General features: G+C 48.0%; 2 protein-coding genes across 2 annotated transcripts in view; both read left to right on the forward strand.

The window, feature by feature from the left end:
• Positions 1–7,974: 7,974 nt before the first annotated feature.
• LOC122425876 (formin-like protein 3) lies at positions 7,975–10,546 on the forward strand. The gene is made up of 2 exons (XM_043444521.1): positions 7,975–8,697; positions 10,500–10,546. Exons 1-2 carry the CDS (start codon positions 8,016–8,018, stop codon positions 10,514–10,516), a joined length of 699 nt encoding a protein of 232 aa, XP_043300456.1. The 5' UTR covers positions 7,975–8,015; the 3' UTR covers positions 10,517–10,546.
• The window catches only part of ZNF532 (zinc finger protein 532), a 105,444-nt gene continuing 100,930 nt past the window's right edge, over positions 10,525–15,038 (forward strand). The window contains exon 1 of the mRNA XM_043444519.1: positions 10,525–10,567. The gene's annotated coding sequence lies outside the window, so the exon portion shown is untranslated. The remainder of the gene's footprint in view (positions 10,568–15,038) is intronic.

Genomic DNA, 15,038 nt, shown 5'->3' on the forward strand with positions numbered 1-15,038 from the left:
GAAGGTTTGGTCATATTTTTGTGCCTTTTTTTCTCTTTCCTCTCTAGTCCCCTGGTACTCCAGTCTCAGACAGGAGGACTGAGATGGAAGATGAGGCTGGGTTAGGGAAACCCTGGAGGGGCAAAATCAATGAGAACCAAAATGGACTGCTGCCCGCCCCAGCCTGAACTTTGCGAACCTGCTCTGTACCTTAGCATCTACGGTTACGTGACTTTGCTGGTCTGTTAAGTAGCACTTCTTTATTCTTCCAGAGCTCTTCTGCCCCAGAAAATGGTTTGGTTGTTTCTTAGAGGAACTTCTCTAAAGACCCATGAACTCTTTTTTGTTTTTGGCTGCACTGGGTCTTCGTTGCTGTGCAAGGGCTTTTCTCTCGTTTCAAGGGCAACGGGGGGCTGCTCTCTCGTTGCGGCCCCTGGGCTTCTTGTTTCAGTGGCTCCGTGTGTCGTGGACCACAGACTCTAGGTGCGTGGACTTCAGTGGTTGTGGGGCCCGGGCCCAGCTGCTTCTCGGCATGGGGGTGTCCTCTGGTACCAGGGATGGAACTGGCATCCCCTGCAGTGCGAGGCAGATTCGAAACTCCTGGACCACCAGGGAAGCCCAGTTTTTTCTGTTTAACAGTTTAGAAACTTTGCTTTATGATATAAATTAGGTATCCAATAGTTGTTAAAGGTAATACTTTACCTTTATTAATTATTAAATACATAATTTTTAGCACCAAATCACAAGTGATTGCCAAACACCTGTTTCTAAAATGCTCTCTCCGTATCAAGAGGTTCTTTCTAAAAGCAGTCACTTCTTCTTGGTTAAAATATTATCCATTGTTTTCTTATTAGTAGTATTTTCATTTAAAGTGCAGCAAATGTATTGTCTTTTTTAAATTAATAATTGTTATTGGAATATAGTTAATTTACAATGTTCTGTCAGTTTAAGGTGTACAGCAAAATGAATCAGATATATATATATATATATACACATATATATATACACTCTTTTTTCGATTCTATTCCCATACAGGTCATTACAGAATTCCCTGTGCTATACATTATATGTCAATCACAAGCTCCCAATTACTCTCTCTCCCTCCTGCTTAATAGTATCTTTAAAGGACTAGATTAAGCTTTTTTTTTTTTTTTTCCCAGCTGAGTCATGCAACTTGTAGGATCTTAGTTTCCTGACCAGGGGTTGAACCCAAACTCTGGCAGTGAAGGTGCTGAGTCCTAACTACTGGACCACCAGGGAATTTCCATGCGTTTATTTTTATTCTATCTGCCAGATAGTGTGTTATGGACAGCATTTAATCACAAAAACCACAGCAGATTTAAATCCACTCTTTCAAAGAGGACAGTGAGTAACCTATCTGTATGAAATTCTTTGCTGTAGCATATCCAGCAAAACACGGAGCAGGAGAAAGATTTCAGTCGTCACGCCTCATCTTTTAAAGCCTAGTATTGAGTCCCTCTTGCAGGAAACTCCTTATACAACCCCCAGCCTTTAAAAATAAAATTAACCTCATGGTGATATCCTGTAACAATCTCTGAACTTTTGGCTTCAGTTTCTTGGCTGCAGTTGCTTATCTGTGAGTGATTTAGTGATGAATTTTGTGTGAAGGAATTTTTGTAATCTAATCCTAGAATTAAACATCCCTGGAGACTTAGCTGCTTCTTTAGTTGTTATTATTTAATAGTTTTTTTTTTAATCATATACTGGGACTTCCCTGATGATCCAGTGGTTAAGACTCCATGCTTCCAGTGCAGGGAGCATGGCTTTGATCCCTGCTGGCTCAGATAGTAAAGAATCCACCTGCGATGTGGGAGACCCAGGTTCGATCCCTGGGTCGGGAATATCCCCTGGAGGAGGAAATGGCGACCCACTCCAGGATTCTCGCCTGGAGACTCCCACAGACATAGGACCCTGGCAGGCTAGAAGGCATGGGGTCGCAAAGAGCCGGACACGACTGAGCACACACACAGAACACACACGGGAACTAAGATTCTGTGCGTGCCACACGGTAGGGCCCCCCCCGCCAAAATCATAGTGTTTCAATTAAAGAACTCATTTATTATTGAGAATATATCTTCTCCCCTAAACTTCTTATTTAGTGGTTCATGGAAAAAAATCAGTTTTTATAGGTGTGACATCACTGGAACAGGATCAGGCATATAACCTCAGCTGTGGCATGTTAGAAATAGCTGCTCTTCTCTTTCAGTGGTAGAGCAGGCTTCCCACACCGTGCAATTTATTCTAACACGTGTTCGCTGACATCTACAGCAATATTTTCTTAAGCATTTTCCAACTGTTTGCTGACAAATGAATGTATTTTATCTTGCAGTTATATTTTCTAGTTATTATTTTCCTATTTTAACACTTGTTGGTTTACATTTGCGTTTTCTACCTTTCTAGAAATAACCAATGTTTCCCCAGTGATGTGTGGCTTTGGGTCTTTTAACGTTAAATACACTTATCATCAAGTTTAGGAAAAATGGTAAAGTATTTGATCGTCTTTTCTCTCTAAAAGTCATTGAGAAAGAAAAGCCCTACAGGTGTTTAATCAATCTGGATGTTCTAAACACCTAATTTTTCAGTGTCTTTCTGTGTGTGATGTTGGCACTGGGGAGACGTCAGTAAGCCAAAGTGTCACTGTCCCTGACCTCACAGGTTTCTTTCTCATGGTGTGAGAGCCAGAACCTCCAGCGTCAGGCATTCCTTGGCCACCCAGTGGTTAGGACTTGGCGCTTTCCCTTCCAGGGCCCAGGTTCGGTCCCTGGCTGGGGAACTGAGATCTCACAAGCCACATGGTGTGGCCAAAAAGAAAACAAAATAAAGCAACTCAAGCGTCGTGTGAAAAGGATAACTTAGGGACATGCCCGGGCCACCCATGCTGAGTTTGTATGTGTCGAGAGAGGTCGAAGAAGGCTTCTCCAGGTGAGTGATGTAAATTTAGATCTAAAGATGCATGGAAGCTAGTTATACAAACAGGACTGGGAGTGGTGGTGAGCAGTGGTCCTCAACCTTTTTCAGCACCAGGGACTGGTTTCGTGGAAGATAATTTTTCCATGGACCGGGGTAGCAGGGATGGTTTGGGGATGATTCAAGTGCATGACATCTGTTGTTTAATCTTCTGCTGCCGCTGATCTGACAGGAGGTGGTACTGGTCTGTGGCCGGGAGGTTAGGGACCCTTCGTGGAGACAGTCTTCCAGAAAGATGGAACAACATGTGACGGACTGACAGGGAGAGCCATCAGGTTTCATTCAGAGAACAAAAAGTTCTGCCAGATTGGATCTTAGAATATGAGGAGGGAGGAGCAAGGGATGTGGGCCGGCACGTGGGTTGGGTCAGGGAGAGCCTTCTGAGTCTGGATCTTATTCTAAGGATGATGGAGAGAGGTGAAAATGTTTGAGTAGATGGGTGACAAGATGGCATCGTTAGACATGTTCCTAGAGTTCTCAGTGTGGAGAATATTGGAAGTTGGTCAGGTTGGAGGCAAGAGGGTCAGTTAGGGAGCAGTTCTGAACTGAGGGGCGGAGCCGGAGGGTGAGTCCAGGTGAATGGATGTGGATAGAAGGGACTGGAATCAACAGATCCTTGCAGGTGGAACACTCAGCAATAGGGATGGAGTAGATGAGGGAGTAAGTGCCATTAGATGATGGGATCAAGGGGGAGATGGACCTGGTTTGGTTGGTGTCTGGGGCTGAGTTTCTTGGAAACAGACTCTGGATAATCTCTGGAGATCCACTTGTGAGGGAGTGAGGAAGGCTAGATTAGGCAGAAGGAGCTGATCCATAAAGCAATGGAAACTGAGGCCTGAGCCATTTTACAGGGCATTCTGGAGCTAGGATGGCCCTTTAGAAATGGCCCAAATTAAGGCAAGCCTTTGTTATCACTACATCAGCCAGATGTTGGCTGCTCCGGGGGGAGGAGTGTAATCTTGGGTGAGACAGTTCACAGGACCTGGCACAAGATGGTGCCGAGGCCTGGGACCCCACTGGGAGTGGTCAGATGTCAACGATCTCAGTAGCTAGGGGATGGAGGCTTATACTCTGAAGATGGTTTTAGACAAAGCACTACAGTATCCACTACAGTGGCAAGAGATCTTATGTTTAGCTTGGGACATGCTTATTTCTAGGTACTTGTGGGTTTATTATCCATCCTTAGTTCACAAGTAACTAGTTAATTTCAAGTATGGGATCTACAAGGCATTGGGCTAGCTGGTGGGGGTGCTGGAAGATGCAAAGATGAGGATTTGTTTAGGGACCAGTGGGATCCCTTCTCGGGTGGAAATGACCCACACGTTAGCTTCTCCTCCCGAAAGGATTAAGTCTGATTGCCTTTCCTTGTCTCAGATACTTTCTAGTTCTCCTCCTTCTCCCCCTCTCCTCTTGGACTTCGTAGAAAACAAGCCCAAACACCAGTTCCTTTCAGAAGCCCAGACATAGTGTCAAAGTTGCAAAGGGTTAGGAAACCTTATGGGGTTCTCAACAGGTCTTGTCCATTGGCCCATAGTTTCTGAAGATGACTCTTGGCTGGTATCTCAAACCCACAATTTCTTGCTCTTTTTTGATTGTCTAGAGTTCATACAACAACCCTTTCCTCGACCTTATCATCCCTCTCTTTCCTTGGGCAAGGCTGATTTTTTAGGCCTAAAGAGACAGCAGGAGATGAAGATTAGTGAATCCATCCAGGGGCCAGGAATTATGAGGTCATGGGCCTCTAAAATAATGCCCAACTTTGCATCATTAAATTCATTAAGTGACGAGTCCATTAAACTGAGGTGGCGCCAATGCCCTGGCCACTTAGGTAAATAAATCAAAATCTAAGCCCAGAAATACTTCAAGGTTACGAAACCAAAACCGATAAGGATGACCAATCTCAAACAGCCAACTATACGTTAAGCCGGAGCCAATCAAGGAATTTCCTCGCTGCACAACCTCACCCCCTCTCTCCCCAGCATTGTGAATGGAGCCCTGGCACTTCTGGTTTGGCACTGCCTTCTTGGAACATATTTTTGTTCAGATCAACTTAAAATTTTTTTAATGCATCTCAGCTTATCTTTTCATACGAGACAGCCCCACCCCTTTCAGGTCTCCTAGTGAAAGCTTTGCAGGTATTTCCAAATGAGGTTCGGGAAAGAGGATCTGTTTATGGAATCACTAACAAATAATGAGAGGAATCCTCTCTTAGACCTCCGTTCAGTCTATTTCTGGCAGGTTGATAATAATTTAAATCTGGTTATGATTTCTTTCAAGGGTATGTTTTTTGAAATTAAAAAAAAATTCTGGTTCTATCTATTTTGTTCAACCCTTGAGGTGGATCAGCTACAGATCTTAGAATTATAATGCTCATGTTAAATAGTGTAATAATTCCTTTGAAAACAAGCCAACAGATTTAACATACGAAACTCTATAAACACCTAGGCCTAGCTTAGTTTTGAGCTAAAAAAATGTGTAGCTCAAGTCAGGGGACTGTCAGTTTAAGGTGTGGCTTGTCAGGCCTTTTGATGGTGAGATAAAGAAAAGGCTTTTCTTTTTGTTTTCCTTCTTCTCTCCCACAGGGAACACACCTTTTGTGTGCTCTGCCCAACAAAGGGCATAGAATTCATAGAATTCAGAGGGAAAGTATGATGTATGTAGATTGACTATCTGTATGTGCCTGCAATGCCTCTTCAAACCACAAAAGTCTTTAAAAAAAGAAAAAGCTGGGATTTTGCAATTCACTGATTGGAGGAAAAACGGAGATATTAAGAGTTAGCAATAAAAACAGCACCAACAAAATCCCAAAGGATTTGGAATTCTTTTAGTTTCTATTTGGCAGAAGAATAGTATGATTTCTTTGTTTTGCCCTTTCTTATCTACAGCAGTCAAATAATAGATTATTTCATTCTTTACTACTATTGTTGCCCAAAGCAGAGTGGTGTCCAAGATAGCACAATAATAGAATGAACCTTTGTATTGGTTTTTTGGAAGAGAGGTAGTGTTTTTATTTTATTTTTTAAAACTTACCCTAAAATTTGTTTTTTCTGTTGTGAAATTCAGTGATTTCATAGAATTAAGATGAATAGGTGCTTTGCTTTTCACTAATGGTCTACCTGGAGAAGGGATTTCTCTGAAATTCTCTTTGTAAAAATAGAAAAAAGATAATTTACAAGAAATTATCTTTTACTTTTGGTTGGTTTAGGATTGTTTAAAAGATGCAGTGTTAACTGTTGCCGCTAGTGCAAATGATGAATTGTGCTTTCAAACAAATTTCCTCCAGCCGAGGCTTGACCAAAATGCTGGGCTTTGTAATAAAGCTCTGTTCAAAAAGTATTTGACATTATGAAGCCATGTGAGGCTGTTCTGCAAAAGAAGGCTCTTTACCATCCATAAGCAATCCAGATTTGAGTTTGGGGAGTACAGTTCTTTAAACCATTCAAACACTTTATGCTGTGCTTTCAACTCTTAGACAGAGGGAATTGGGGGAGGGGCAAGAAAGTATTTCAAGTACAAAGATTCTAAATTTAAGAAAGCTAGGATTTACTACAGCAGGTAGGGACATTATGAAATTCCATACATTGTAATTTGTGCAGTGTATAAAGATTTCATAAGCAAGGCCTTGTATCCATTTCAATGCATGTCATGTTTTCACATGCATATTAATAAAGGCCCACCTTTGAGAGAAGAAAAAAAGGCCTCCTTTCAAATGAAATCAAGCCCAAGTAAAGTTGAAACTCAACCCACAGGGTACTGGCACTGTTTTCAGGCTAAAAGAAGATGAGTTTCAATTTCATCGTCTTGTAACATTGATAAATGTGATCCAGTGGTTTGCAGAATTTGCAGATTACATAGGTCTTTCTAAACATGTGTAAATATGTATCCCAATCTATGTGCAACTCCAAACAACGTGCAGTTGGCAGTTAAAGACCAACAACTTGTCTGTGAGACAATAATTTGGTTCATTTACATGAAAAGTCTTAAATAGCAAAAATGCTCCTTCCAATTTACATCAGACAATGCCTGCATAACAGAGAACAATGGCTTCCTCGATGGAAGTTAATGCAGAGGAGAGACTCACTGAGGTTTAGGAAACAAAGGAAACTTTTAGCACACTTTGCAAATATTAACCGATATTTAAAATAAAGCACAGAAAAGCTTCCTGTGCTGCGAGTCTGCACAGCTCCTGGAGAACTACTAGTATCTTAGATTAAACAGGAGTGAGTCTTTTTAAGAGGTTATGGTGCCATTGTTTTCAGATCCTTCCATTTTGTCCTATTTCCAGGGTAAGCACAATGCACTTGATTTGGTACTTCCTCGCCTTAAAAAAAAAAACAAAAAACGACCAAAAAACCTTTCAACCCAGTGCGTGTCTGTGAACCATGTAAGAACCAGAACCCAGGGCTGGATAAACAGCATACCTGATCTGGTGGTAATATATTGTCTCCATCCCGGACGTGTTAAGGATTATACACCTCTGTGGTCTTTACGCGGGGTTTATGTATGTATCTTTCTGCGTTCTGGAGGCTGTGACCACCTGCTGTAGGTTCACTATGTGCTTGTTACATTTGTACAGATCTCCCTTCTTGAATTTAAAGACCCAGCTATTACATCTTGTTTACTCAATATCATTCCCCCATTAAAAAAAAAAAAAAAGACTACATGAACCGAACATGCCATGTTTCAATCTGGCCCCAGTGGCTTTTTCTCTGAAAAGCAAAACGTGTGTCTTTTACACCAGGGCTTTCTCCCCACCCCAGGGGGTGTCTTCCATCCTTTTGTGGCTCAGTTTAAGGCGAAAAGGGCTCCAAACCACTAACTACCTAGGAGAGAGCCCCCTTCTTCCACCTCCAGGGAGAATTTCAGATGTAATGCATCTGAAGATAGCGTGCTCTCTCCTGACTTCTCTGCCACCATTGCGAGGATCACAAAACACCAGCGCCTTGGCTTCAAGATCTTTTTGCAACCATCTTTGGCGAGGCCTTGCTTCCTTCCACTCGAGTAAGTTGCGGCTTGGGGCCGTGGAGAGGACCGGGCGAGAGGCTGCGATGTCGTTGGAGGCAGCCGCGGCCCTGCCTGCAGCCCCGCACCTCCAGCACCACGACCACCACGACCACCGGCCCTGCCCTCGGCCCCGGGCGAAGGAGCGGCGGCCGCAGACGGGCGGGTCGGCGGGGCTCGGCTGCCCTGCGCCAAGCCGGCACCGGCCGGGCGCCCGCGGGCTGCGGGGCTTCGCGTGTCGCCTCCTTCTCCCCGAGCCTCCCTGCCCCCCCCACCGGCCGCCCCCTCCCCCTCGCCCGCGCTCCCTTTTGTTCGCTCTCCGCTCGGGCCGAGCCTCCGCCGCCGCCCCGCCGCCCGGGGCCCGCACCCCCGTCGTAGGCCCCGGCGTGGCCGCCCCGCCGCCGCCGCCGCCGCCGCCGCCGCCGCGCGGCCTAGAGCGCGGCGCCCGGGGAGGCGCGCGGGGCCCGGGCCGGGCGCACGGCGAGGCCGCGGCGGCGGCGGCGGCGGGGCGGCGGCACCGGCAGCATCGGCGGCGGCACCGGCGGGCGAGGCCGCCCCGCCGCTCACGCACAGCCCGGCCGCGGCGGCGGGGATGCGACGACACGCCCGTGGCATGGAAGCAGCAGCAGCAGCAGCAGCCGCCGGCGGCGCCGCGCGGAACAAAGGTCATCCGAGCTGCGGCCCAGACGCCCGGGCTTGACCGCTGCGAGGGCCGACCCCGGGCCGGGGGTGGGTGTGCGCCCCGGGGCGCGGGGCGCGCAGGGCCGCGGAGGAAGCGGGGTGCGCGCGGGCGGGCGGGCGGCTCCCCCCAGGGGGCGAGGCTGGGGCGCCGGCCCCTCGTGCCCGGGGCCTTGGCGATCGCCGGCCGGCGCGTGTGGCTCTGGTCCCTGGGCCTGATTGCCGCGGCCTGTCCCACGGCCGGCCTCGGGGACAGCCGGCCTTCGCGCCCTGCCGGCCTCCTTGGGGGGTGGGGGGTAGGGGGGCACCCGAGGCCCTGCGGGTTTGGCTAGGCCCCGCCGGTTCCGAGAGGGGGGCCACGTGAGCGCCGCCTCCTCCCCGCTCCAGCGCCCGTGGTGCGCAGCGCATTTTTTAAAAGGCCTCTGTGCCCCCTCGGTCCCCGGGTCTGCCCCCCGCACCCCCCACCCAGACATCCCTAGGCTTTTCTTTTTTTTTTTTGGCCCGAGGTGAAGGGGTTTGGGCTCCCCCCCACCCCAGGTGCTTGAAAGGAGAGAAGGTCGGAGGAGGAGGAGGAGACTGGGGGGCCCGCTGGTGGTGCTGGTGCTGGTGGTGACAGGGAGGGCGCGGAGAGAGGGCCGGGAGGAGGGGGCTGGGGGGGACAGGCGGAGAGGAGCCTGGTCAACACGCCAGCAGCACCCTGCCAGGGGGCCCAGGCCGGCTCCCGCCGCCAGCGCGGGCAGGGGGAGCAGACACACACGTAGGTGGCTCTTTCTTGGGGGGCTCGTGGTCAGCCACCAAGCCAGAGCGCACACACTTGACACCACACGTACACAAAGATCTGAGCCAGGTTGTGGGAGGTAAGTGCGGGAAGGAGCCAGGCGCGGGCCGCAGGGCTCCGCGGTGGGCTCGGGGCGGAGGCGAGGGGTGGGTCCGAGGGGCTCTGGGGTGCTGGAGAGGTGCGTCTCTCCAAGGCTGTGCGCTCGTGTGGGGTGATGGGGACGGCGGGGGGGACACACGAGGACCCTCCCCTCCTCCCCAGGACCCGAAGGGGGGCAGCCAGCCCCAGCGAGATGCCCCCCTCTGCTGCTGATTTTCAGGGACTTGTTGGCAACTCAGCGAGGGTTGCCATAGCTTTTTTATGTAGGGTGACCAGAACCGGCTGAAACTGGTTTGAGGCAGATCAGCTCCTGAACACAATGCAGTCCCTGAGCTACTACAGTGGGATAGCAGCTTCCTCCCTTCATGGCAGCCAAAAGCCGAGGCGCTGGCAGGAAGGGACCGTCCCAACACACTATGTGAACGCACACTTAGCACACAGCACGGGTACGTGACTAACGGAGCCCTAGAAGATTCTCTGTAGAGAAGATGGGGGAAAATGTGCAGGTTTGCAAGCTTGAGATGACTTGGGCTTTTCCTGCCTTTTTCTTTTGCTTAAGGGATGGACAAGGAGCTGAGATTTATGGCCCTTCCTAAAGACAAAAAATGTGCCTTGGTAGGGTGGGGACCCTGGGTTTCTGCAGTTTTGTCTCTCTCTCTCTTGCTCTGCGTTTTTAACAAAAGCAAACCCAAACGAACTGATGGATTTGTAATGGTAGTTTGTTTGTTGCTGGAGAATGCTACTTTGCATGCTTTTCTTCTCTTGCAGGGTATGTTCCGTTTTGTGCTTTTTGTTTTAGAAGCTACTAAAGGGTGTTGGGGATACGTCTGGCTGTTATGAAGGCCAAAAGGTAACACTATTGTTCTAGGAAATGAGCATAAATGCATTCCAGTGATGCTGCAAGGCATACATGCTGTCTTTTTTTTCCTTGTAGGCCTGTTGACTGGGGCTGCCTTTAACCCTTTCATATTTGCAGAGAATGCAGCCGTGTGACAGTAACTGAACACTGGTCCAAAGTCTTTCCAAAAGGTCAAGGTTCACAAGGTGAGATACGATATTCTGAGCATGAATTTAAGTATTTATTTGAAGCTCCGTTCAGACACAGACTGACGGTGGTCTGGGGCCCTGGAGATAATACTGGGCGGAGAGTGGAGAAGAAATACTCATAACGTTAGCCAAGTTTAATGGGATTAGAGGGACTTTTATGAGGGTGTTGCTATCAGGGCGAAATCAGAATGACTTCATGAAATCGCTTGTGGCTGGTCATTTAGAAGAGGCAGGCCTGAAAAGAAGCGAGTTGGAGAGAATGGTAGGCGTCAGGGCCTTGTGGAGAATGCCCTGTTTTACATAAGACTGAAGCAGTACACGTGTAGCTTTTTCTCCCCGATGATCACAGAAAAAGGGAAGGAGTTTGCCAAAAATCCAGGCGTCCTGGCCACCTTTTAGGGATTTGAGGAGTCTGAAGGTAGATTTGCTTTTTGTTCATTCATCACCTTTCTCTCTACCTCTCTCTGTGTGTGAACCTGAAAGGCTTTTCACTCCGAGTGGAGTGGTGGAATGGCTTTTATTGATCTGGGGGGCTGTGAATGGTGAGTTTGCCATTGGATTATTTGTGGCATACATTTTGATGTGGAATACTTAACGTGGTGCCAGGAGGAGACTGGGTAGTCTGGCTTCCTCTGTGCAAAGATGCTTGTTAACTCAAAGCTTTACAGCAGTGGATGGCAGACAATGTCCAGTGCCTTACAAGATGACAGTTCGATTTCAGCTGGTATTTTTATGCATCCTCCAAAACCAAGAGGCTTTTGAGGAGGAGAGTGAAGCAGGCAGTAATGCGTGGTGGCAAAGTAAGGAACAAAGGCAGTGAGAGCTTACAGGGGAACATGAAGCATTTCGCCTTGGGGTTCCTTGTGAAAAGGACTGCAACTTCCCCAGACAGGAAGCCAGCAGTACCAGAATCCAATCCAAGATGATCTCAGCTATGGATAGAGGAGCTCTGGCTTCTGGTTTGGTCCAAGTACAGTCAAGGGGAGCCCGTGGAAGGCACAATGGAAGACAACTGTCTCCCCTACTTTGTAGAGGGTATTTTGTTCCTTTTTGCATTCAGCAGAGTAATCTTTTCAGAAATGCCGAGGATCTTAGAGGTTGTGTGCTGGTGGTTGATGGGCAGAGTCTCTGCAGTGAAGGGTGTCAAATATGCAAGGGTTTTATTGTTGAATTTTTTTTTCTCATGATTTCAGAGCATCCAGCGTGTGATGAGACGAGAAACAACAGTACATGGTTAGCTCAGAGTACCAGCTGTGGTATTTAACAGAGATAAATGTAATCTCGCACTGATAGACCAGTAAATAGCTTATGCGATGGAATAGAATTCTTTACAAATCGCTGTGTGAAAATTGGTTTTCAGTTCTGCATTTTTGCCTGCCAGAGGTTCTGTGTCTGAATGTGGCCGAAATCTGCTTGCAAAGCAGATCCCAGTCCACGTTGCATGATACGCTGTTCCTGCTTTTCCGGTGCCAGTTAAAACTCAGATGGCTAATATGACAGACCTTAATTAGCTTAATACAATAAGCTGTTTTTTTAATAATTGAGTCCTTCACTTTTGTCTTTAGAAAGTCAGTGATTTTTATTTAACTCTAACAACTGACCCCCTGCTGCGACAGATCCTTGAAAAGGATGTTTTAAAAAAGCCCTTTTCGTAAAGCGTGGTGTGTCCCAGAATGTTCTGGTTTACTCTCTGTGGTTTTTAGCTTTGTTACTCTCCACCCCTCCCCCCCACCCCTGGCCCCTGCAAAGGCTCCTGGAAAATAGCATGTGTTTTGTACGAAGGCCTGTCTTTCCAGCTGCAGAGGGCCGTTGCAGGTCGGAGAGCTGGTTCTCCAGGGTTGCAATCAGGAGCTCGTCTCGGCCGGAGGTTTGTCTCAGGTGGCGATATCGGGCCGGGCTCTGAGCCTGTCACAGGCCCAGGACTCCCTGGAGGGGAACTGGAGTTTCCTGGGCTCAGGAATGTGAGCGCGGAGAAGCCTGAGCGTCCCCTTTCCCAGAAGGAGCCAGGCCTGGAGCAGGGAGGCACCCCTCCCCGTCGCATGCGGGCGCACACCTGGGCCCTGGCCCGCCCAGCGGGGTTGCCTGCGGGGGGTCTCCCAGGGCCCCGGGCGGCCCCTCCAGGGAGGAATGTGCGCCTCTGGCTGGGTGGGGCAGGTCCACTGGAAAGAAAGCGTCACTGGGTGGTGACCCTTGGCTTGTTCTTGTCGTCCGCCTGCTTGGAGTCACTTTTTCCACCGTGAAGAATGTGGGGTCCGGGGTTTCTAGAACTCTCGGCCTCCTGTTTTCAGAGAACCCGTGTTCTCCCTCGTTGTGTGTTTTTGCTCTCTCTCCTCGCAAGGAGATTCCCCTACCCCCTCCCACCTTGACTCCTTTTTAAAGGAAGGAGGAAGGCTTCGGCTGACATGTGGATGGAATTTTCTGCAGATACCTTCCAGGGGATGAGTTAGAACTGGAGGATTTGTTCGGGGAGACCCCGGCCCCCCCCTTGTTTCTCCCCTTGAAATGTGTTCCCGGGCTCCGTGGTGGGGTACCGCAGTCCCCCGTTGCTTTTGAGTGACCTTTCCCGTATTCTTGGTGGGACTCCATTTAGCTGTTCGCAGCTGGAGCCGAGGTTGCCAGCGCAGGGGCTGCAGGAAGATCTGGGGATGATTCGGGGTTGATCCCCCCCCATTCCCTTAACATCTCTTCCTCATCAGTGCCCTACAGTAGCAACACAATAATAACACACACAACTGGTAAAGGGGAAGGAAATCTGCAGCCCCGTGGAGCCGCCAGCCTTGTCCGTCCATGGGGCTTCCCAGGCGAGAATACTGGAGTGGGCTGCCATTACCTTTCTCCGGGATCTTCCTGACCCAGGGATCGAACCCGCATCTCCTGCGCTGGCAGGCAAGTGCTTTACCACTCAGCTACCAGAGGAGCCCCAAGGAAATCCATACCTTTGTGTTAATTACACAGGCGTTACCCCAAGGGATGTTGTGGGTATGGGTTCCACACCACCGCAATAAAGGGATCATGGCAATGAAGCAAGTCGCCAGAATTTTTTTTTTTGATTTTCAGTATATATAAAAGTTATGTTTGCACTGTAGTCTGTTAAGTGTGCAATAGCATTATGTCTAGAAACACTATATCAAAAATACTTTATTGCTGAAGAAGAGGTTAGCTATCATCTGATAATGCACAGTTACCACAAAACTTCAGTTTTTTTAAAAACCCGCTATCTGTGAAGGGCAATAAAGCAAAGTGCAGTCAGAGGAGGTCTGCCTGTGTTTGGTGTACGATCTCTAAGTATGTCGTGGTTAAGTGGTTAACCTTTTCTTTACATGTAGTAAAAGTTACTCCGCGGTGTGCAGTCTTAGGGCTTTTGACAGTGCGTAGCACCAGTGTTTTGCCCCACCATTGCCTACAGGGACTCGTTCAATCTCCCGAAACCTTCCCACCTGCTCACCCTTTGTGGTCAGACTCTCCTCTCCATTCCCACCTCCCCGGCAGCCACCGATTTGTTCTGACCTTATATTTGGTCTTTTCCAAGGAGGCCGTTGCAAATGGCTTCCTTCACTTACAAAGTGCGTTTGAAGGGCAGTCCGCATTGTTTTGTGTATCAAACTTGGTTCTCCTTTTATTGCCGAGTTGTGTAGACCTCTGTATGGATGTACCATGGTTTGTTTCTCTGTTCTTCCGTTGAAAGACACGAGGGTTGTTTCCAGTTTGTTTGTTTTTTTAAATCCTGTTCCCAGAATAAGGTGGCTATAAAAATTTGCATATGGGTTTTTGTCTGAACGTAAGTTTTTATGTCTGTTTGGTACAGACTGAGGAGTGGGATGGCTGGGTCGTGGTAAGGAGGTGAGAATTCAAAGTTAGGATGAAAGTAAATTCAGCTGGTCGTAGCTCACAAAAAGATCTGGCATTGTCAGCTGCAGTTAAGACTTCCCAAGTACACTTTTTGTAGCAAATGCTATCCGAAGACACATGAGAGATGTTCATGATAATAGACCACTCGCTAACGGGATGACAGGCTTTATAACCCAGAACGAATTGGAATTAGCCAAAAGTGGAAACAAGAAACTCCAAGTGGTAAAATAGCCTTTATTTCCCTCAGCAGTTATTCCTGATCTCTTCAGAACCGTTTGGCAGTTTAATTTTTACATTTGTCCTCAGGTTCCATAAAGCACCAGCGAGTAACAGAGTTGAAATTTTGGACAGGGGTACGAAATCCTAGCTGTGTCAAGAACTTATCGTTAATTAAAATTTGATTTCTTGACTATCAAAATATTGGTGTTATTTTAATATTTGAAGTTATTTTTCAGCTTTTATGTCTTTTAAAGAGGTGAAAACGTGTAAGTAATCTCAAAGCCATGAAGTAGGGAGATTTTAGAAGCAGATTTTTTTTTTAGCAGATAAAATAGTGTTCGAGATCAGGAAGAACAAGTGGACTGAGGTCCTAGTGATGAAGAACAAGGGAAGGGAGCCT

Source organism: Cervus canadensis, chromosome 23 (assembly GCF_019320065.1).
Source record: "Cervus canadensis isolate Bull #8, Minnesota chromosome 23, ASM1932006v1, whole genome shotgun sequence".
NCBI classification, from domain to species: Eukaryota; Metazoa; Chordata; class Mammalia; order Artiodactyla; family Cervidae; genus Cervus; species Cervus canadensis.